The 22,952-nt window shown below is 28.3% G+C and overlaps 2 protein-coding genes across 4 annotated transcripts; both read left to right on the top strand.

Annotated features, from left to right (window-relative positions):
• The first annotated feature begins 6,401 nt into the window (after positions 1-6,401).
• LOC111039466 (CTL-like protein 1) lies at positions 6,402-13,428 on the top strand. 3 transcript variants are annotated; one of them, XM_022323004.1, is made up of 14 exons: positions 6,402-6,762; positions 6,840-7,284; positions 8,520-8,659; positions 8,726-8,860; positions 8,959-9,230; positions 11,218-11,307; positions 11,389-11,528; positions 11,586-11,772; positions 11,839-11,952; positions 12,023-12,161; positions 12,226-12,363; positions 12,431-12,581; positions 12,649-12,870; positions 13,052-13,204. In XM_022323004.1, exons 2-14 carry the CDS (start codon positions 7,171-7,173, stop codon positions 13,202-13,204), a joined length of 1,995 nt encoding a protein of 664 aa, XP_022178696.1. In that variant the 5' UTR covers positions 6,402-6,762; positions 6,840-7,170. The 3 variants fall into 3 exon arrangements, with proteins under 3 accessions (XP_022178696.1, XP_022178697.1, XP_022178699.1); XM_022323005.1 differs by having other exon boundaries at positions 6,821-7,284; XM_022323007.1 differs by lacking the exon at positions 6,402-6,762 and having other exon boundaries at positions 7,171-7,284; positions 13,052-13,428.
• Positions 13,429-16,252: 2,824 nt separating this feature from the next.
• LOC111039467 (nitric oxide-associated protein 1) lies at positions 16,253-19,922 on the top strand. The gene is made up of 5 exons (XM_022323008.1): positions 16,253-16,797; positions 16,874-17,661; positions 17,718-17,868; positions 17,944-18,522; positions 19,652-19,922. Exons 1-5 carry the CDS (start codon positions 16,413-16,415, stop codon positions 19,816-19,818), a joined length of 2,070 nt encoding a protein of 689 aa, XP_022178700.1. The 5' UTR covers positions 16,253-16,412; the 3' UTR covers positions 19,819-19,922.
• Positions 19,923-22,952: the final 3,030 nt, after the last annotated feature.

The following is a 22,952-nucleotide window of genomic DNA, read 5'->3' as shown; positions in this document are numbered from 1 at the left end:
ATTTTTTTTTTATTTTGATTCTTAAAATACTTTTGCCTGCAGGCGCCCATGCTCCCCTTCCCATTTTTATTTTTAGTTTTAAAATTCTATAAAACATTTTTATAATTTATTTTTATTTTGATTCTTAAAATTCATTTGCCAGTGTGCGCCCACGCCTCCCTTCACATTTTTATTCCATAATTTAACTATAGTTACATTATTTCAAACCCTTTTTTTAAATTTTGATTTCCAGTTAGAGCCTCATAAATATTCATTATTTCATGTTCTAATTAATGTAAATAAAACTATGAGTTTAGGAATAATGATATTGTAGACTGCAGACTTTAATATTTATTTTTAAAACACATTTTTCCATTTTTTTTTTATTTTGATTCTTAAAATACTTTTGCCTGCAGGCGCCCATGCTCCCCTTCCCATTTTTATTTTTAGTTTTAAAATTCTATAAAACATTTTTATAATTTATTTTTATTTTGATTCTTAAAATTCATTTGCCAGTGTGCGCCCACGCCTCCCTTCACATTTTTATTCCATAATTTAACTATAGTTACATTATTTCAAACCCTTTTTTTAAATTTTGATTTCCAGTTAGAGCCTCATAAATATTCATTATTTCATGATCTAATTAATGTAAATAAAACTATGAGTTTAGGAATAATGATATTGTAGACTGCAGACTTTAATATTTATTTTTAATACACATCTTACCATATTTTTTTTTATTGGATTCTTAGAATTCATTTGCCTGCGGGCGCCCACGCCTCCCTTCACATTTTTTTTCCATAATTTAACTATAGTTACGTTATTGCAAAACCTTTTTTTTACATTTTGATTTCCAGTTAGAGCCTCATAAATATTTATTATTTCATGATCTAATTAATGTAAATAAAACTATGAGTTTAGGAATAATGATATTGTAGACTGCAGACTTTAATATTTATTTTTAAAACACATTTGTCCATATTTTTTTTTATTTTGATTCCTAAAAATCTATTGCCTGCTTGCGCTCATGCTCTCCTGCCTATTTTTATTTTTAAATTTAGAATTTTATCAATTTTTTGTATAATTATTTTTATTTGATGGCTTAAACTCATTTGCCTTCGGGCGCACATGCCTCCCTTCACATTTTTTTTCCATAGTTAATCTCTAGTTCAATAATTTCAAAACCATTTTTTAATTTTTGATTTTCGGTTAGTTTTCCCATAAACATTCATTTTTTCATTAGTTTATTAATGTAAATAATACTATGAGTTTAGGAATACTGAAATTGTATACTGCAGTCTGTAGACTGGCTAGTGGCTAATATATATAAATATAAACCTAAATATATTAATATATATGTGTAACTGGCATATATTTCCGCTCCTTTTTGATAACCCATACCATTTAAAGAAGACATTATCATATTTTTTTCCTATGTTGGAGCAATGGTACTTACTATTCAATAATTGTCCACCTGGTATAAAATTACAAGTCAAAACCGCCATTGCCGTGGACGCTGTTGTTATGCGATGATGACAAGTCATTCGTTTATTTTCGTCCACTCTTGCTGTGTAAAGTTGTATACTACGGTCGTGTCGCGTTTTCATCCTTTGTCGATTCGATCACGAATCACGATGTAGCCGGTTATACGTGCTATAGAGTTTCATTATATTATGTATTTCAATACTTTTGTTTGTGCTCATATCTTATAATCATAAAAAAAAACTATCCACCAAACATTCATGAGTCGTAGGGCTAAGTGATAACTGTATATCGTTACATATTAGTTTCTACAGTCACATATTATTATTGTAATAACTCAAAAATAGAATAAATGTAAAATTATAAAAGAAAAAAATAAGATAGAGAAACCGTAAATATTAATATTTAATACGACGCCTGCCGATACTAATATTTAAAATGATCTCAATTAGCGCTATTACCTTCCTCCTGATCGTCGGAGGGCTCTCGAGGTCGTGTATTCGAGAATTTGATCAAATACACTGTACGATATAAATGTAAATGGTATTCGCATATAATTTAATATAATGCAGTCAATTATACTATTTTTTATATTATAATATGTCGGATTCGTGAAATAGACGTTGCAACCAAATAGCATCACGGGTGTGGCACTGTGGCTAACTCGACAACTCCACATAGCATGCAAACTTTTTTTGAACCATCAATTAATGTTGAAATTATAATGTTCATTGTTGTATAAACGTTAACTTTTCACTCATAAAATATAAATTTATCTTAACCATTTTGCTTATTTTTACAGTTATATCCACATAGAATATCGCGCAACAGTAAATTATTATAACATAATAATAGCTCAGTAATGTATATAATTTAATAATGAGGTATTATACATTTACATAATATATAGAGTATTTTCTGTCACCCAAATGCTTTTGTTTTATTTTAATTATTGATGACCCTTACACATATTTTTTCATTTTACCCATTGAATACGTAACTCTAGTTTGTAATCGTTAAAAAATTATTCATTATCATAATATTATATTTCGAGAGTGTATTGAGACTTGCGAGACACGGCTACACCGACCACTGTGAGTCAATCGTAAACATGGTTTTGGAATGCGCACTGTAACATTTTGTAAAACATAAGTCATACATAAAGTCAAACATATAGGTAGTCTCTCGATTTATTATCAATAGCTACTTATAAATTTAAATTGGTTTATGTGTTGTGCGTCGTATACTCGTAATGATTAAAATAAAACCTTCACCTATGTTATAAATGAAATATTATTATAATTTATAAATCTTTGAATCATTCCCACGATGCGAATATTTGCCATTGAGTTGCTTAATATTATTATTGTTATAGCAGTTATATTACTACGTGGTCGGCTAAATTAGATATTTAAATTACGATTATTCGAGTATTTATTTTGTCTATATTTGTCAACTAAACGGGTCGCGGGAACCCTGTTAGCTGCAGATAATGCTTGGTTTTTAGTTGTTGGTTTATCCATTTTTTTTTTAGCCGAAATTCGAATTGAAGATTTTTTTCACGTAATTTTACACATTTTGGATCTTTTCTCTTTATTATTATTATATTACCACAGTTTTCATATTTTTATAATTATAATATAATGTATAGTATTATAAACAATATACTATACGTCATATATCATAGACGCGTGTGTCAACTTTTATTCATTCTGTAATATCACGGAGTAAAGCTATATATATGTATAACTATTTTGTATACCTAGTAAACAAAATTTAAAATAATCGTTCAGCCTGCTAGACATTCGTCAGCCGAACTATAGAGTCTCGTCTCACCACTTGCTCCGTGTATTGTTGCTGCCAGGTCATCGGTTAAGTGAAATATTTTATATTACATTTTGTTTTACATTTTAAATATACATTAAATTATACTTGGTGTAACTAATTGTCTTGTCGAACATCCAAATCCTCTCACATTCCCCCGTTTGGTACAAACTACAAATCTATCACTACGGATACACAATTACACACCGTATACCAGTATTGATAGACAACAATTTAATTGTTACCACGAAACACTACTATATATATATTATTATTATATACATTTTTTGTAATAATGTGGACGACATTTTATTAAGTATTAAATAAATACTTAAATAAACATATTTACAATTCAATTTAAATTCAATGTATGCAAAATGTTAACTTGGTAAACTAATTTTAATGTTTATAGATTTAGGTTTAATAAACTTTATGTATGATACTCTATTTAAATGTTATTTATTGTAAGTTTATTCAGCATTTAATACTAATTAACTTTTTAATATAAAAATCGAATCTAAATCAAGTGTTTATAGAACACTAAGAATTTACTTTAACGGAAACGTTTAAAAATAAACACTTATTCTAATATTATTGAATCTTATTTTTCGAACCTTTCAAATTCAACTCAACTTCAATATTTATAGAATGTAGCATTACCTGTTGGCTGTTATGATTTATACGCTTATTATAGTACCTATATGAATATATTATACTATTATAGACGGGAATAGATAAAAAAGACTAAGGAAAAAAAGAACAACAAAAAAATATTTTTTAATTTTTAAAAATTTAAAATATAATACTAACTGACTATGAAAATTAAAAAAATACATACATGAATCAAAAAAAAATGTTACAAATTACTATCACAAGAAAATTCACATAAATACAAAATATTTTATAAATCATTTGACAATATGAAAAGGTCACATGTTATAAGGGCACTATGCCACTATGATCTCTATATAGAGAATTTCCAGTACCCAATAAAAATGTCATTTGTATGTATATGTCTATAATATGTATCTACTATCTATTTTATTATATATTACTCTGATATACTGCACACAACCGTTTCCTTAGCTTTTTTTATTATTTTTCCCTATACGTTAATATTAATATCACGATACACTAATATGGTACAACGCAACTGTGACAATAGGGGCCTGACACGCAATATGTCGTTTGAAAATTACTCGTATGTAGGTGCATTACACCTTATTATGTAGATTTATTTGTGGGAACTTCAAATTGCCACCCAGTACATGCTACATATGTATTATAATTTATAATATTTAAATATTATATAAATATAATCTAATCTTATGTGTGAACACATACATATTTCTCATATTCCCTAGGTATAATGAACATATGCAAACAATTGCCGTTTAAACTGTAGTCTTATATTCAATATAATAATACAATAGTTGAATAATATAAACCTATAATACATATAATATATATACGGGGTGATCCAAAGTAAATAAAAGACACTCTATATTTCAAAAAACAATAATGATTTTAAAAATATTATTTTACATAATTTTAAGTCTTTGCGAAAGAACATTTTTGAGAATATTATATTTTCATTATTTTTATTGTTATGATGCTTTACATTTTTTAAAAGTTTTTTGATTTAAAACTTACATTTTAATTCATTTTCCTAAGAAAAAAAGTTTTAGAACCAAAAGTTTTTTTACTTTTGACCCCCCTTTCCAACTTCCAACTTTAGTCACTTTATTCCTATACGAGGCTGGATAGACCAACTCGAGGAGCATTCAAAAAAATCTTGCTGGATGCAAATATTTTTGGCTGGTAGGAGAAATTGACCTCAATACCATGCCTTCTACTCATAACAGTAAATTACAATTTTGATCCTAATGATTTTGTTGACAATGAGAGTAATTTGTCAATATTAAAGATTGTTAGGCCCCTTTTCCCTTAGGGACACGCCTGGATCTGAGGTATACTAAAACCTAGAAACAAACTGTATTTTATATTTTATATTTTTTTCAAGGACGAAGTCGGGCTATGCAGCTAAAAATATGTTTGACTACAATTAATTAATGAAAAAAAAATTGGAAAGGAAAAGTAGATGCACGTAGGTTAACGCTTTTTAGGAAGAAAAAAATTCAGATTAATTTATAAATCAAGTACATACACCGAAGACTGCAGTCTGAAATCTCCATGTACTTAAATCCGAAAAATTACTCATAAATCATAATAATTAGTTTATTAAAGAAAAATTATTATTCTGAGATCTGAAGGCTCCCCGATGTAGCATGTAAATGTATAAATTATATTTTATATACTAAAAATCACCTATTATAATTAAATAAATGAATACAAAAATTGTATGGGGAGCGTGGACGTCTGCAGGTAAACTAGGTAAAGTATTGTAAGAAGCAAAATCAGACATCTCTTTTTTTTCTTTAATAATGCAATTATTCCAAATCTGATTTTTGGAATTTAAGCATACCTACTTAAAGACCATATTTTCAAATTCTTGACATTTTGTATACCACTTAAGTAGTGTCTTGAGGCGATACAAAGTATAAACATCTGTTTTTCAAAATAATGAGAACTCCCCTTTTTATTATAAACTATTAAGTGGATATTTTTTTTGAAAATGTTGATGTACCTATAATTCAAAATTCGGACGAATAGTTTCTCCTTTATTAAAATGTTTATTTTAAGGATATTAGTCCTTAAAAGTGGTTTTACAAAAGTAGAAAACCGATGTAATATTGGATTTAGTATTTATTAAACTTGGGTCATTTTTAAAAATTATTATTGTTGATAAATTAATATAAATCACCAACATTTTTAAATCACAGACCCCGTCCATATCTTCCGAACTCATTATAATGTGTCTATTATATCTTATTATCCTTAGTATATGCACACGATCGATCGTCATTTCCGTTCCTGAAAGTACGGTTCTGCGTTATTATTTTACTATTTCATATTTTCCTTGGTTAATACTGTTTAGAATAACTGTTTATATATATCCTTGAAAACACTAATTCTTTATCATACCATTTCATGAAAATAACAATTCTAAATTTTTTTTCCTGTTTCATATTTTTCCGATTTATATAGCCCTCCTTGTTCATTACCATAATATTGTTTATCATATTTTATTATTGTTGATGTAATATTACAATAATACAATTTGACTATTTAAGGCCGCGAGATTTACAGCCAACACCGACTGAGGTCTAAGATACAATTTATCTAGGTAAATTATATAATATTATGAGGTGATAATATTAGAATTCCGCGGTTCCGGCAGCACACATTATCGATGTCTATGGCAGCACGTTATGCCGACGATAGTTCCCACTGATAACATGTTATCAACGTAATGTTTGTATATAATTTCGTAATGAGTAATAACAATAATAAGAATTGTTTGTATTGATATACTAGCTTGTTATATCGTTGTTTATATAGATAGATAGGGCACAGGTGCGTAATAAAATTACATATTTTAATTATTTAATTATTATATTATGTTTAATAATAGTTTATATTGTGGTCTTCAGTCATGGTCATTTCATAATATTTTTCCATTGTCGACTTCAGTCTTTACTCATCTTCACTGGTCACGTGCCGCACATATGCCGTCTGCTCTGCCTACGTCTCCGTAGAAAATTCAAATTAATATCATTAGAGATGTTGCCGGGAGAGAGTGACGGCCACCTGTTGCCGCTTTGGTGACATTTTCATCGTCCGTGATTCCCACCGACAATTTCTGGGCAAAGTGCAACATTCAACAGTAAACACTACTTTTCAGTCCTAACACTGTTGGGCTTTTCACTGTCGTCGCCCACGGTTTGACCGTCGCACCAGTTTTCCGATTCTACCAAGTCGAAAATGGCATGCTTCGGATTCGACCGTGATGCTCCTGAAGTGCCGGGTCAAATCCGTGTCAGGGGATGTACAGACATTGTATGGCTGTGCGCATTTTTGATTCTCTGGTGTCTGATGGTAGGTAGACAACAATGTGGCGGTTATCAAGGCTATAGCTAGAACAAATTTTCGGGAGGGGCTCGAAACTAAATCATATATGTATTTTTATGGTATAAAAATCATTAACTTTAAAAAAATGTACCCATATGATATTATAATAATACCTACATCTAAATAAGGATTTGCATGCATTACATGTATGATAAATATAAAAAACTTGATGGGCTTGATCCCCCCCCCCTCAAATATTGTCTTTGTGGTAATATTACTTTAAGCCAAAGCTGGACAAGTTAATGATTTTTCTTTTAAACTCAGCCAAGTTATATATAACATTTTAGTTAATATGCATTTATAAGACAATGTTCAAAGTTAATTTAATTTTTAGTCAACTTAGTTAAGTGGATGTCAACTCCCCATTTGTTTTCTCTCTCACCCACACTCAGCAAATAAAATGTATGTTTAGCAGAAGCAAGTACCAAACCTGTGTTGTTACTTTTAATATTAGAATGAATTCACTCATTATCAAACATTAGGCTAAAAATATTACCTGTATTATCAGCATCTTCAAATTGTTATAATTTACTCTCTTAACATACATACAAATTAAAATATAATAAAATAGCCAATGTAGGGGCATAGGTTATGTTCTTAACTTAAAGTTTGATAATAGGTGAATTCATTTAATATTAAAATTAATAATACAGGGCTAATTATGCTAAATATAAATTTGCTATATGACGAGTGGGTCAGAGAAAAAAAACAAATAGTGCCCTGACCTCTTCTTATGTTTAAAGTTAAATAGTTAATATATAGGTTAATATACATATCTTTAAACTTTTTATTAATTTTAAAAAAGTTAAGTTTTTTTTGTTAATAACTAGCTTACTTAATTTTTTACCAACTTAAAAGTATACAGTCTTTTCGTTTTATACAGTATTCCTGTATAGTACTTCATTGAAGTTTTTCATCACAGAAAAACAAAAGCAATCCATATCCAACAAAATCTCAAATATTTTTGAAGATAAAACAAAACCAATAGTAATGAAACAAAATTGAATACAAGACAATTAATTAAAAAAAGAAAAAGAAAATGTAATTGGTTGATTTCACAGTTCTATATTTAAAAAATAATAGTTAAAATGGAATTTTCAAGTTAACTTAACTTTTTTATTTGTTTATGCCAAGCTTTGCTTTACAGCTATTAAATATTAATTGTATGAGTTGGTTCTTAATTTCATATTATTATCTTTTAGATATTTATAGCTGTGTTTGCTTTTATCTATGGCGACCCTCTGCGTCTGATCAACGGTCATGACAGTTTTGGCAATACTTGCGGTTCTTCTGGTAATTCCAAAATGGGCAAACTCTCCAACTTAGATACTACAGATAAAAAGTAAATTTCAAAATCATTACCAGGCATGAACAAACTCAACATAAGTAATTTACTGTTGTTTCTTAGGTTCCTATTTTATTTAGATCCAGCAAACATTGATCATAGTATGCAAATTTGTGTTAAACAATGTCCAGATACCAATATATTATCTCTGGAAGATCTTCAGAATTTTTATAACCGTACAGAATCGTTACTTTGCAGGTAATCTTCTTCAAATTAATTATGGAGTTCTAGTAAAAACTGTACTCATATTATTTTTATTTACTAATAATAGTATTTTTAATATTAACTTTCCATAGCTATAATTTTGATTTGAACAATTTCACTACTGATGAAGAGCTTTATAAATCTACTATTTTCACTACATCTTTGGGGCCTTGTCCCCCATTTCCAGTATACAAAAGTCATCATGTGATGAATAGGTGTGTTCCTGAAGAATTGAACAATCAAACTTTGCCTCTGATTTATAACATTTATAGTATGATGAATGATTGGGATTTCACAGAAGAAATATTAAATGATTTGTATAAGACTTGGCCACAAATGTTGTATTACACAATATTAGCTTTTGGTAAGAATATGTGAAACAATTATTGACTATTGTAGTTTGGCTATCAGACAATAGTTGTAATTTTTATTTTTGAAACCTAGGTAAATCAACACATTTTAAGGTTAGGGTTATTTTAAGGTCCAAATTATATTTTTTTATAGTGTGACAAGTAAAATAACCTAACTGGTATATCCTGCCTGTTAAAGTATGACAAGTAATCTGCTTCACTTGCCAGCACCAGCTGCATAACTCATTAGAAGGTTGAGGGGTAGGAAAATTTCTTTTAAAGGAAGGGGGAGAAACCCTTTATTCCCCTTAAATACCCATAAATATTATATAAGTTGTATCCTAATTGGTAAACGTGAAATTGCTTTAACCCTAGAATTAAAATTCTATAATTAAGAGTTTCTGCTCAATTCTGACAACGGCATTGTAAACTCCTTAGGTCAGCAGTTCTCAAATTCTTTATATTTGCGTATCGTCTACATAGTTTGGCAATTTTCAAGTACCACTTGACCAAATGTCATTTTTTTTCCGTATCAAAAATAAAATGTATATAATATTATTTTGTACATGTGGAATTTCATTTTATCAGAAACTTCCAAATTATGACAATAATAAGCATTTAATGCACAAAAAGAAAATTAAGGTAACTGTCCAATATGCGACCTACACACTGATTTACGGTCCAATATGCGACCTAGGTTATAAATGTAAAATACAAATAATTTTATCTAACATTTTTTGGAGCATAAACTATAAAAACACAATTCCATATTTATTGTGTATGATATATAAATAATTCCTACATAATATCGATATTTAATATCAACTTATTATGGTTGTAATCATTCGTAAGCACATGAGTGATCTAATTTTGATATTATAATACAATTTTTTCATTCCACTTCTCAGTGTCGTCTATAACTATATGTATTGTTTCAGTCTGTATTGTTATGAAACGTATTTTTCATATCAGTCAAAAATTCATCAAAAATGGTTTTTGGATTTTGACACGATCTCCACCACTCTTGGAGTTGTCTATCTAGTAAAGGAGACGCCCCATTTCTTTTGATATTATATTTGGATTTCACAATTCTCCATAAGCCTTTAATTTGTTGACTGTGTGCTCCTGTTTCCGGATCAATAAAAAATTCTGAATGGTTGACTGTTTGATGAATATATCCATGATGATTTAATCTTTACAAATCGATTGGTAAGTCTGGCAACCCCATTTTTTACATCGTAATGTTACAACTTTTTCATAGTGCCATCAGAATTTTGTTTTTTACTACTTCTTAAATATTCGACAAGTTGGTCATTACAGACAAGTATACAACACCGTCTTTCACCTTTATACATGTCATCGGATTATCGGCCAGTAATAACCCTCGGTCTTTTAAATATTGAACACATACCACTTCATCTCTAATAATGTTCCTATATTGGTGACCAATAGTACATAGATGTCATGTTGAGTTAGAACATAAAAATTCACACGCACAAAATAAAACTCAAATAAAAAATCACAAAATGAGCGCACGACACATACAAATGAAATCGGAACTGTACTGACTGAGGACAGTAAAGTATTATAAATGATTGTAAGGAGGTACCTATCGGAGAACAAAAATAAAATAAAATAGAATAAAATTCCCACAATGACAATAACCGCGATAAAGAAACCTGTAGATCAACTCAATTGTATTGGTAGGTCGAGTAACATTTGTAGGCCGCATATTGGATTGTTACCAAAATTAAATATGTACAATTATTATTTATATTATTATTAATATCAAATGAACCAAATAATATTTAGTGTTAATAATGACCTATTCCAAATTTTGTATTAAAGGAGATTTTCTTTGAGTACCATAGGTTGAAAAATGCTGCTCTAGGGAATTACGTAGGTTTCAAAAAACCGCAATAATGTTATGCCAAATATTCAGTTACAATTATTTAATTGTTTTAAATGTATTTAATAATTTTTGATTTGTTTTGTTTACAGTATTGACATTCATCATCATTTTATTAATTCATTTACTTACAAAAATTATAGCCTATATATTATTGATTAGTGTCAGCTTGATGGTATTAGGTAATATTTAATTATTTCATTATTTTAAAGTAAAAACTATGAAAACGTTAACAATTATGTTTTATAACATGAATTTTTCAGTAAATGTGATTTTACTTTGGTGGGAATATTTTATTTTGAAGAAGCGTCTGGACAGCACTATTGAGGCACAAACGTTGAGTGCTGATGCATGCAATGAACACACCTTTCTAATACTTTCCATCATATTTACATTATTTTCGGTAAATTGCATTTGTGCTTAAGACTTCATTGTTTCTAAATCATTTTTTAAATTACAGGTCATTATACTTATGTTGGTTTTGGCTATGCGTAAGCGATTGAATTTTTTGTCCACTTTGTTTCATGAGTCAGCTGATTGTCTATCGAAACTCCCAGCCTTATATTGGCAACCTATTTGTACATTTTCTGTGCTCCTTTGTTTATATGCATTTTGGACTGCTGCAATCCTTCATCTAGCCACAGCAAGTAAGTTGAGTTAAAGTTTTCAGTTCAATGATGATTGGTTTATAGCAAATAAATAAATTGTTACAGATTATCCTGGTACACGATCACTAAAATTAGTAACTGATTTTGTGGAGAAAAACACAACTAATGATTCATCAACTCTTGAAGAATCCGAGAAACATGTTTTGCCGTTCATCAATGGTGTGATTTATTTTATATTTATGTAATTGGTTACTTTACTTATCAGTTATTATCAAACATTGTTTTTCAGCTGTAGAGTTTAAAGATGCTACTTGGGTACGTTATATGTGGTGGGTATATATAATTGGTTTAATATGGTCGTCAGAATTTATATTAGCATGTCAACATATGATCATTTCTGGAGCAGTAGCCAAATGGTATTTCACCAAGTACGTAATCCATCTAAAAACTTTTATAATGTGCTAGTTTTACTTAATTTATTTTATTTTTCAGTGGAAAAAATCAAAAATCTGTTGTCCTTTCTTCAATGTATAACCTGGTATTCTACCATTTGGGCTCTATAGCACTCGGATCTTTGTTAATTATTCTGTTTAAGATTCCCAGGCTTATATTGACGACATGTCACTCTAAGTAATTTAAACATATTCATTGATTTTGTATCGTAATTATATTAAATGGAATAAACTTACCTTTTTAGGAGCAATTCAGCATCAACAAGTAACCGTTGTATAAAAAAAACATGCACTTGTTGTACATACTCGTTTGACAATTTTTTCAAGTACATAAATCATAATGCATATACTATAGTATCAATGGAAGGCATTGGATTTTGTTTAGCTGCTTCGAGGGTATATGATTATAATTTGTATTATATAAATATAATGAAAAACGTTAAATGATTTTTATTCTTTTTAGGCTTGGCATGTTATTGTTGGTAATGCTTTAAGACTGGGTTCCATAAACAGTATTGGTGACTTCATATTATTCCTGGCCAAGTGTTTGGTCACTCTGATTATTGGTTCTCTGGCATTGTTCACTTTACGATCAAACTCTGAATTGCATTTTCATGCTATACCAATCATCATAATATGTTTATTTGCATTTTTCGTTGCACACTGTGTCATTTCATTACATGAGGTAATGTCATGTCATATTTTGTTCATTTAGTTTTGATAATTAATTGAAATAACTATGTACATCTTTTGTATTTCGCTTTTTAAAATTAGTATAATATGCTGTAAAATTTAACTACATTAATTAATATAATTTCATAGTACAGTTTGATATTTAAGATGATTTTATTGTTTACATTTTATAGGTGGTAATCGATACATTATTTTTGTGTGTGTGTGAAGACAAAAATATTAACGGAGAAATGTGGCACAAGAGTCCAATAATAAAACTATCAAAGACTAAAAAACCAATTGTAAAAAATTCTACCAACGCACAAATCGTAAAAACTAACACATAAGGTTTTAATTTTTAAGCAGTATCAACTTTTTCCTAAAATTCTTGGTTCTTTGTTTTATTTTTAGTCAATATAATTGTTTTAAAAATACTTATTTTATACAAGCTGACATACATATTTATTAACTTACATTAAGTTGCTTACTATTCTAATGAGCACTGTGCAATCTGTATATCCTATTTAAAAAAAAAAAAACTTATGCATTTAAGCATATAATATATTTTTTACGATGGGCCATTATTTATACATTTGTTGAAACTTGATTATTTTATTTTATAATACTTATATACTTATATTTTTAGACAATGTTTATTTAATTTAAATGTTAGTATTGAATGGACAATGTTTATAAATATTTATTTACATGTTATCTTAAATTTTTTTATGTTTTGATTGATTCTACAGCTTTTATTTTTATGAAATATATGTTATATATTTAAATATTTTATTCAAATAACAATTGTTTATATGATGAAAATAGTTGGCAATAAGCTGTGGAAATAATATAATATAGTAATGTGAATTTGTACAATTATTTTAAGATGTACTTAAATGAGCTTTTTGAAAAATAATACAACAACATTATCTATTAAAAATGTTTAAGCTTTTAGCTTTAAAGAAAAATTATCATAATTTTGTAATCTGTATTATACATATAATTGGAAGTATGACTGTACCAAATATATGAATTATTCAATTATATTGTAAAATAAAAACAGCTCTCTTTTGTCTTCAAATAGAATTTCTAGCTTTGATAGTTCTTGTATTGAATATATTTTCATTAAACGTAAAGGTGTTTTGTAAATCAAATTGCATCCACCATTTTGTGGTTACCAACGACCTATAATCTTAAAATCTTTTGAGTATGAAATTATTAATTAGATAAAATAAAGTTTTTATAAAGCATTTATCAATGCATGAAAAATAGTATGACATTTATAATATTAAAAAAGGTGGGCAAGTCTGTATCGCTCTACACCTCTACTGTACACTAGATCTGGGTGTCATATGCGTTATTGTATGGAGTACCGACATTGGCCATGTTTTAAAATCATAGTACACGAAATACGATTGATTTGAATTTGAAATATGAATTATGAAAAATATGGAGTGATAAAAAAGTAAAAAGACCGCGGTCTGTGATAAATTGATAACAGTTACTGTTATACGAATGGATCTTTGCAGGAAAAAATTTTTTGTGTCCGTATATAATATTGCATACATTTAGCCCCTTTTTTGCGGTTTTTAAAATGTGATAACATTGATAAACCGATAACATCATTTTCATTATAAATTATAAATTATAATATTATATTTTATTATATTAATTATAATTAAAATAGTTAAATACATTAGTAGTTAATAACTAATAAGTTATTAAAAAACACAATATCGTAATTTAAAATTTAAAAATACACAATTCATTGAGAATACAGTATAAATGTAAAAAATAATGTTATTAAAATAACATAACTATTCAACTAACATAATATTATTTTATAGATATTATAATAAAATTATTTTTTATGTATGGTAATAATAATATTATTTAACAAATATAATAATCAAGCTATTATAATAAAGAAACTATATTATTATAATTATTATGAATCTTGAACATAATTTAATACCCTTTGAATAGAAATCAGTATAGATGGTAGTATAGTATCTATACTTACAAACGAATCAAAACCTATGCAAACTGAAGATATAAATACAATTAACATAAAAAAAAATGTTGAAAAACAACCTCGTTTCTTTACTAAAAATAAAAAAAAATGAACTTGAATTTCATCAATTGTCGTCGAGTGAAGGTAATATAATAAGAAAATCCTTACTAAATAATACAAGTGTTTTAAATGTTCATTCATATGACGATCATTCTTATAGCGCTAAAAGAAAATTAATTTCTTAATACGATATTATTATTATTACAGTACACAAATATTGTTATAAAAATAATGTTATTATAATAACGTAACTATCCAACTAACATAATATTTTTACATTATAAATTATAATTAAAATAGTTAAATACATTAATAGTTAATAAATTTCATAATACACAATTCGAAAAAAAACACAATATTCTTAATTCACTTACGATCGTCATTTAAAAGATACAATTCAACAATATATTAATGAATTCATTTTCTTTTAGCGCTATAAGAATGATCGTCATATGAATGAACATTTAAAACACTTGTATTATTTAGTAAGGATTTTCTTATTATATTACCTTCACTCGACGACAATTGATGAAATTCAAGTTCATTTTTTTTTATTTTTAGTAAAGAAACGAGGTTGTTTTTCAATATTTTTTTTTATGTTAATTGTATTTATATCTTCAGTTTGCATAGGTTTTGATTCGTTTGTAAGTATAGATACTATACTACCATCTATACTGATTTCTATTCAAAGGGTATTAAATTATGTTCAAGATTCATAATAATTATAATAATATACTTTCTTTATTATAATAGCTTGATTATTATATTTGTTAAATAATATTATTATTACCATACATAAAAAATAATTTTATTATAATATCTATAAAATAATATTATGTTAGTTGAATAGTTATGTTATTTTAATAACATTATTTTTATAACAATATTTGTGTACTGTAATAATAATAATATCATTACACAATTGCTATCTGGGTATAGTTCGAATTTTGAAAATATTTATCAAATTTAAAATTTTATTATATAATTTAACTTTTATAGCTAAAGATTGAAAATTTTAAATAATGTTCTACGTGAAATGTAAATAGGTTGTACATTTATACTGTATTCTCAATGAATTGTGTATTTTTAAATTTTGAATTACGAATTGTGTTTTTTAATAACTTATTAACTACATTTAACTATTTTAATTATAATAAATATAATAAAATATAATATTATAATTTATAATGAAAATTATGTTATCGGTTTATCAATGTTATCACATTTTGATGACTGCAAAAAAGGGGCTAAATGTAGGCAATATTATATACGGACATAAAACATTTTTTCCTGCGAAGAGCCATTCGTACTGTTATCTACTAACCGTGATAACAATTAGGCAATTTCTAAATATTGCCGGAGTACCGGCGTGGGTGCATCTAAAAAAGTATTGTTTTAAGTTGTACACATCATTTTACGTTAAAATATTAGTATCATACAATAATTATGACTGCAAATTTAGACTTTGATGAAGTGAAGTGATGTTCGCCAGTCGATTGTTGCGGTCGCACCTGAAGCGACGGTGTCGCGCATACGGCCAGTCGCCGGCTTTTAAAAACGATGTGTTGGATAGAATCGTGTACAATTCAGTGCTGCAGGGTAAAAAGACAGTGAAACACTGGTGCAATGTGCGAGAGAAGTTCAAAAAGCAAAGGTCTGAAGAGATGAAGTGTGATGTCGAGCCTGTGTCATTGCAATTCTTGGATGGGTATACTGCAGCAGACGAAACCGCCAATCACAGAGAGGCAGAAGTGTCAACAGGCAGACTGCACAATTTTCCATATAGTATTATTAGTAAAATTGTAAGAGACAAGGACTTCAGCCAACAGATCGAAGACAATAAAGATAATGAAGTAAATTATGATTGTGAGTGTCACCATCATTAAGACAGATTATTTTACTTTGACATTGCGCTATTTTAATTGTGTGCCTTAAAATTTAGACGAGCTGAACGAGTTGGCGACAAAGAACTGGATGAGCGATTATGAATGTTATGAAGAGAGAAATCTAGAGGAGGAAAACAGTATTCCTTCATGGACTTCAGAGTATGGTACACCCGATCCATCCATACACATTAGCAACGTAGCATGTGGTGGCTGTGGAGCTTTATTACATTGTCAAAACTCATCAATACCTGGATATTTGCCCAGTGAGTTGTTTTGTCACTGTGGGCCTGAAGATTTGCGAACTATGGTGTGCCAACGATGTCATTTCATACAGAAATATAACACAGCTCTATCTGTACAAGTCGACCCTGTTGAATACCCAAAGCTATTGTATCCTATAAAAAAAAAACGAGCATTGATTATTCTAATGGTGGATTTGACAGATTTTCCTTGCAGTATTTGGCCAAATTTAATGGAGTGTATTGGTATTAATAAGCCAGTAGTTGTAGTAGGTAATAAATTAGATTTATTGCCTGGTGATTTCCCTGGATGGGTTGAACATGCAAAGAAATCATTAGTTCAAAGCATTCCAAAAGATATTAATATAAAACACGTAACTGTTGTTAGTGCAAAAACAGGATTTGGCATTGAAGAATTAATCAATAAATTACATTCACTTTGGCAAACTAAAGGCGATGTTTATTTAATTGGATGCACTAATGTAGGAAAATCAACAATGTTTAATACTTTGTTGCAATCAGATTATTGTAAAGTAAAAGCTGTAGACTTGGTGCAAAGAGCAACTACGTCACCCTGGCCTGGTACCACACTGAATCTACTCAAGGTAAGGTTTAGCTAATTGACTTAATATGTTTTGAACTAATCCTATTTATTTTGAAGTTTCCAATAATGCGACCATCTAATTGGAGATTGTATATGAGGACTCAACGTCTTCAATATGAAAGAAAAGAAAGGGTTTTAGAACAACAACTAGATGCAGACCAAAGACGATCACTAAAATTGAAAATGAATGATTTACCTTCAATTATTGGTTAGTAATTAATAAATAGTTTTCAATTATTGTGTACTGTGAAATTTAATAAAAGCTATAATATTTATACTTCAGGTCAAATTGGTCTTACTTTTTATAAGCCATCAGGTGTTGATGACATTGTAAGGCAAAATGAAACGGATCCATTCGCTACAAACAAAGTTAAAGTTAATACAAGCCGTGTAACCAGCAGTACTTTGGGTTTTGACGAAAATGATCCACAATTCAAAAATAGTAAATTCATGTATGATACACCAGGTGTTGTTCATCCAGATCAATCTATCAATTTATTGACTACTGAAGAGCTTATGATGACTCTGCCCACTACTGTTATGAAACCAAGAACATTCAGCTTAAGACCTCTGCAAACACTGTTTGTTGGTGGTCTTGGTAGAATCGACTGTTTGAAAACAGGAGCTAAATTTGTTCGTTTCACCGTCTTCAGTGCTCACACACTTCCAATCACTGTTTGTAATACAGAGGATGCTGATGAGGTGTATGAGAAACTTTTAGGCACTCATTTATTTGCAGTTCCATGTTGTAGTATAGAAAGACTGTCCAAGTGGCCAGGACTGAGTAGTTACAAGAACCCGATTCAACTGACTGGTATAAATGAAAAAACTAGTTGTGCCGATATTGTTTTGTCATCTGCTGGTGAGTAATAATAACTAGTTTTATTGTATTCATAATGACTTGTCCAATTAGTTTATCAATATCATTTGTCCATAACATAATATTTTTTTCAAAAAGTATATTAATCACAAGATAACAGTGTTTACAGTAAGTAAACATTGTAGTAATTATTGTTCTATACTATGTATATTGGAATTTTAAATTATAAAATATTTTTCTATTTATTTCATGTCAACTTCATTCTATGGTTGTTTTTCCTTGATACAGTTTAAAGTTCAGGGTAAAATGAATAATTTATAAATTCTATCAATGGGTGTCAGTTGACAATGAGTGACATGTTGATGAGATCGTTTTTCTTTTTGACATTGATGGGTGGAGGACCATAAATTAAAAATTTAAATCCATACTTTTGTTTTGATTATTTGTGATTTTTGTCCTTGTTCTAAGCTGCTCTTTTCTTTAAATCAATATTTTACAATTGCATGCTATTGTCTAATAAATTGTTTAATTGAATGAATAATTTTTTTTTATTTATTCATGTATTTCATTATCAGTACATTTTACTTGTGGTCCAAATAGAATTGATGGAACTTATAATTTAAATGGGATCACGGTTATAATGAATATTTTTGAAAATTAATTATTAGTATTACAATTGTTTATTATTTGATTCAGATTAATATCTGAATGTATAAAATAGAACTGTTTTATACTAGCCCTAGGAGTTTAGATATATGATCAGTATATTGTAAGATACTAAAATTGTTTTCTTGATAAAATGTAAGATTCTAATATCAAAACAGAGACGTGCTCACTGGGTTGTGAGTGCCATTACCCCTCCCCTTAAGCTTATTTTGGTTGTATAAAGTATAATTTCATACAGCAATGAAAGTATTTACTGATTTTTAATAGTATACCTTGGTCTGGGAATAGACTCAAATTCATACCTTTTCATACCCTTTCCCCCATTAAAAAAAGCTTAACATGCCACTGTATCCACAGCCCTAGTATTATGGTTTATATTTTGAATTTTGTATACAATTTATACACTTATAGAATATTATATTTCCTTGTTAGAATTTTATTATATTTACATTTTTAACAACATAATTTAATATAATATAATGCATAATATAAATATTTATTTTAGGATGGGTTGCTGTGACTCCGTTTGAAAATGATGTATGTTATGTACAAGCTTGGACACCTGAAAGTCGAGGCATTTATATTCGTACACCACCATTATTAAGGTATGCAATTAATCATCGAGGACCAAGATTAAAATATACACCAACATATCATGCTAAGAAGGAGTAATTATGTAATACTGTCAATATCATAATATTATTAAAAAAAATTGGTGTTCACAACATATTTGTAAAAATTGTCATCTATAGTACATTGTTATATTTTGAATAGAAAATTATTATTTAATTCAATGATTATTATTATTTTGATACAATTTGAATTATTTTGATCCTACTCTTTAATATACTTTTTTACTGTGACAGCTATTCTATTAAAAAATTAATGTGTACAATTAGATAATTTTTGTTTGGTTTTATAAAAATATAACTGTACAAAATAAATCAAATTCAAAATCAAATTTCATTATTTCCACAACCAAGTAAAGCAAACAAACATATTTTTATAATACTAATGCCGGTTGCAGAGAGATAACTAAACATTTAACAAATCAATAGTGAGCTAATGGTCCATTAAAAATGATTTAGCTGTTAATGGTTGGTCCATTAAATTAATCAATTTTTCATACAACTTCAACAGAACTTAAAAAAAAAAATGTTTATTTTATTTCCAATTTATGATTATATAATAACAAGTTGCAAGTTTATTCTAAGATCAAGGCAAGGTTACTAAGAAAGTGAAAAATACACTTAGTGATAAAAAATTATGGTTATAATTTATACCTATTATGTTTATTTTAATAATAATTCAATGTCCAATTCAATTGTTTCACTTTTTAAGAGGATATCAGCACTATTTGTTTTCTCTCTCTAAGCTATACTCTATATTTATTTAAATTTGCGTACCGCAAATCCAACCTTGTGCCGTTAACTTTAATGTTAGAGTAAATTAACCAACTTATCATCAAACTAACTTAAGAATATTATTTGAATTTATACATTGTCTTTTTTATGATATTGCAACTTTAGAGTAAGATATGAGTAGTGGTGGCATGCACTTTTTTTTATTAATGAACTTAATGTAGGTAGTCAATATTTAGACCTCCAGCCTATAGTAGTTTAAACTTCTTTATGATTTAATTTGAATTTTGTTTTTTATGGTAGATGCTTAAAGTGGATTCAACTGCGGTTTCCCACTTCCCCAAATATCTTCCCATTATTTGCTTGTTTTTATTTTTCATTACAACGCGTCACATCATTATATGTTATTTTGCCGAATAGGTTTTTCGTCGACTGTGTGCCTACTTACCTATAAATATTACAAGCATACAACTATAACATATTTTGATCTACGCGTGTGTTGTAGAGGTACGCATTATGTTTCTAATTTAAGAGCACCTACCTACTTGTTGAGAACTCGGTCTGAATACATTTTAATGTGATTATTTTTTACAGTTTGAATACCAACCTACACTATTACACTGTAATCGAATTTCGTTTAAACCTTGTGGTTAACCCGTTACCACAATAATATACCAAATAGGTAGGTAGGTAGTTGAGAATATTCAACTGCACCATCACGGGTTAGGTGGTTATTTAAATGACTTATGAAATCGTTTAACCAAAACAATAATATTATTTAATTTGGTGAATAATAAGAAAATTCAGAACACAGACTACACGGCTACATGTAATACGGCGACAGCTAGTGTAAGTAGGTATACGTTCATACATTTATACCTTATGTTATTTCCATTTTCTCAACTGAGTTTTACAGCAAAATGTATAGAACTTTGGTAATCCTATATTAAGAGTATACTTAATTAAGCTTATTTTAGGCATACCACTATATATATTTTATAGCCATTATAGGAAGGGGTATAGTCACGATACTATCGTGTTTCAAACTTACACATTTATTTAAAACTAAAATAAGGTAGGTACCTACTTATATACATAGCTTAGTATTATACACGTCTACTATCGGCTCGAAAACATTATCGGTTAAAGTTTGTAAGTTAACAATACTTTACCATAGACCTATAAACAAGTTTAACTATGACTTATTTATTTATATTGTATGTAAGTATGCATAAATGGGATCGGATCTAAGAAATAAAAACATGTGTGGTCTCAGCCTGGGGATAATAATAAAATACGACCATTTAATTTTTTTCCATTGAAATTTCTGATTTGTAGCTAAAAATTATAATAGTAAATAAAATATAATATCAACCAAATTTTATTTCGGTTTATTTTGCTGTTATTCTAAAAATATTAATCGATATTTATAGTTATTAACCTGAAACGTTTTGCTATTATGTAGGTATATTATTATATAAACACAATGGAATTTAAAATATATATTGTTATTTTTAAGCTATTTATGCTACAAACTTATTCACACCATTCTACTTTGGTACGTCGGTAAGACGATATATTAATTAAAAATATAATAATAACAATAGGTAATAACATATTATTATTATGAGACAATGTTACGAAATTATATAATATTTTAATATACAATTGTATTAATTAATAATATGTGATGTTTTTGGCAAAAATGAGTTTTATCCTACCGAGCTACATAATAGGTTGTGATATATAAATAATAATTAATACAAATTTTAAAATATCCTTAGAAATGGAAGCTGACACATCGTCTCGGTCTCCGCTCAAGATTATATTTTGTATGCAATGATTTATCGTAGAATATGATATACTATATTACTATATACCAGGGGTGGTCACTAACCTTAACTTTGGGAGCCGCAAATTTATAAAGTTAATTCAAGGTGAGCCACATTGTAAAGCAATGTTTATAAAATGTAGATACATTTTTCATTTTAAATCAAATGAAGGAACTCAAGGAACTCTGGCGCGGTCGAAACACACAATGATTATTTTTGGCTACACATATTAAGAGCTCCTCACCGCCGCTGCCGTGCCAATTTATACCTAATAACGACTGAAATGATAACGAAACCGAAGTCAATAAAAACCACTACCTTACGTTTCTAATGAAATTATATATTTATTAATCTTAGTCTAAGTTTGATTCAAGAGCCGTACGAAATTGATTTAAGAGCCACATGCAGCTCGCGAGCCTCGTTGTGGCCATCCCTGCTATATACTACTTATATACATGAATAGACTACCAATGTATTTATCTATTTTGTTTGTAACTAGGTTCGTATATAGGTACCTATATTTGGTTTTTTTAAAGCTTATTTACAAGTGTATTTATTATGTTATTGGTATTATCGCATATTGTACAATATACCAGCGTCCAGCTAGGTATAT

The sequence above is a fragment of the Myzus persicae genome, unplaced genomic scaffold, assembly GCF_001856785.1.
Source record: "Myzus persicae strain clone G006 unplaced genomic scaffold, MPER_G0061.0, whole genome shotgun sequence".
NCBI classification, from domain to species: Eukaryota; Metazoa; Arthropoda; class Insecta; order Hemiptera; family Aphididae; genus Myzus; species Myzus persicae.
Note: the sequence above shows the minus strand (reverse complement) of the source record. Positions and strands in the feature narration are given on the sequence as shown.

What these genes read in the sequence shown, in the direction of transcription:
- LOC111039466 (XM_022323007.1), top strand. Translation starts at nt 7,171, where the DNA reads ATGGCATGCTTCGGATTCGACCGTGATGCTCCTGAAGTGCCGGGTCAA. An exon ending in TGTCAGCTTGATGGTATTAG is followed by an intron (nt 11,308 to 11,388) that starts GTAATATTTAAT and finishes TGAATTTTTCAG; the next exon opens with TAAATGTGATTTTACTTTGG. An exon ending in TCATATTTACATTATTTTCG is followed by an intron (nt 11,529 to 11,585) that starts GTAAATTGCATT and finishes TTTAAATTACAG; the next exon opens with GTCATTATACTTATGTTGGT.
- LOC111039467 (XM_022323008.1), top strand. Translation starts at nt 16,413, where the DNA reads ATGTTCGCCAGTCGATTGTTGCGGTCGCACCTGAAGCGACGGTGTCGC. An exon ending in TAATGAAGTAAATTATGATT is followed by an intron (nt 16,798 to 16,873) that starts GTGAGTGTCACC and finishes CTTAAAATTTAG; the next exon opens with ACGAGCTGAACGAGTTGGCG. An exon ending in CCACACTGAATCTACTCAAG is followed by an intron (nt 17,662 to 17,717) that starts GTAAGGTTTAGC and finishes TTTATTTTGAAG; the next exon opens with TTTCCAATAATGCGACCATC.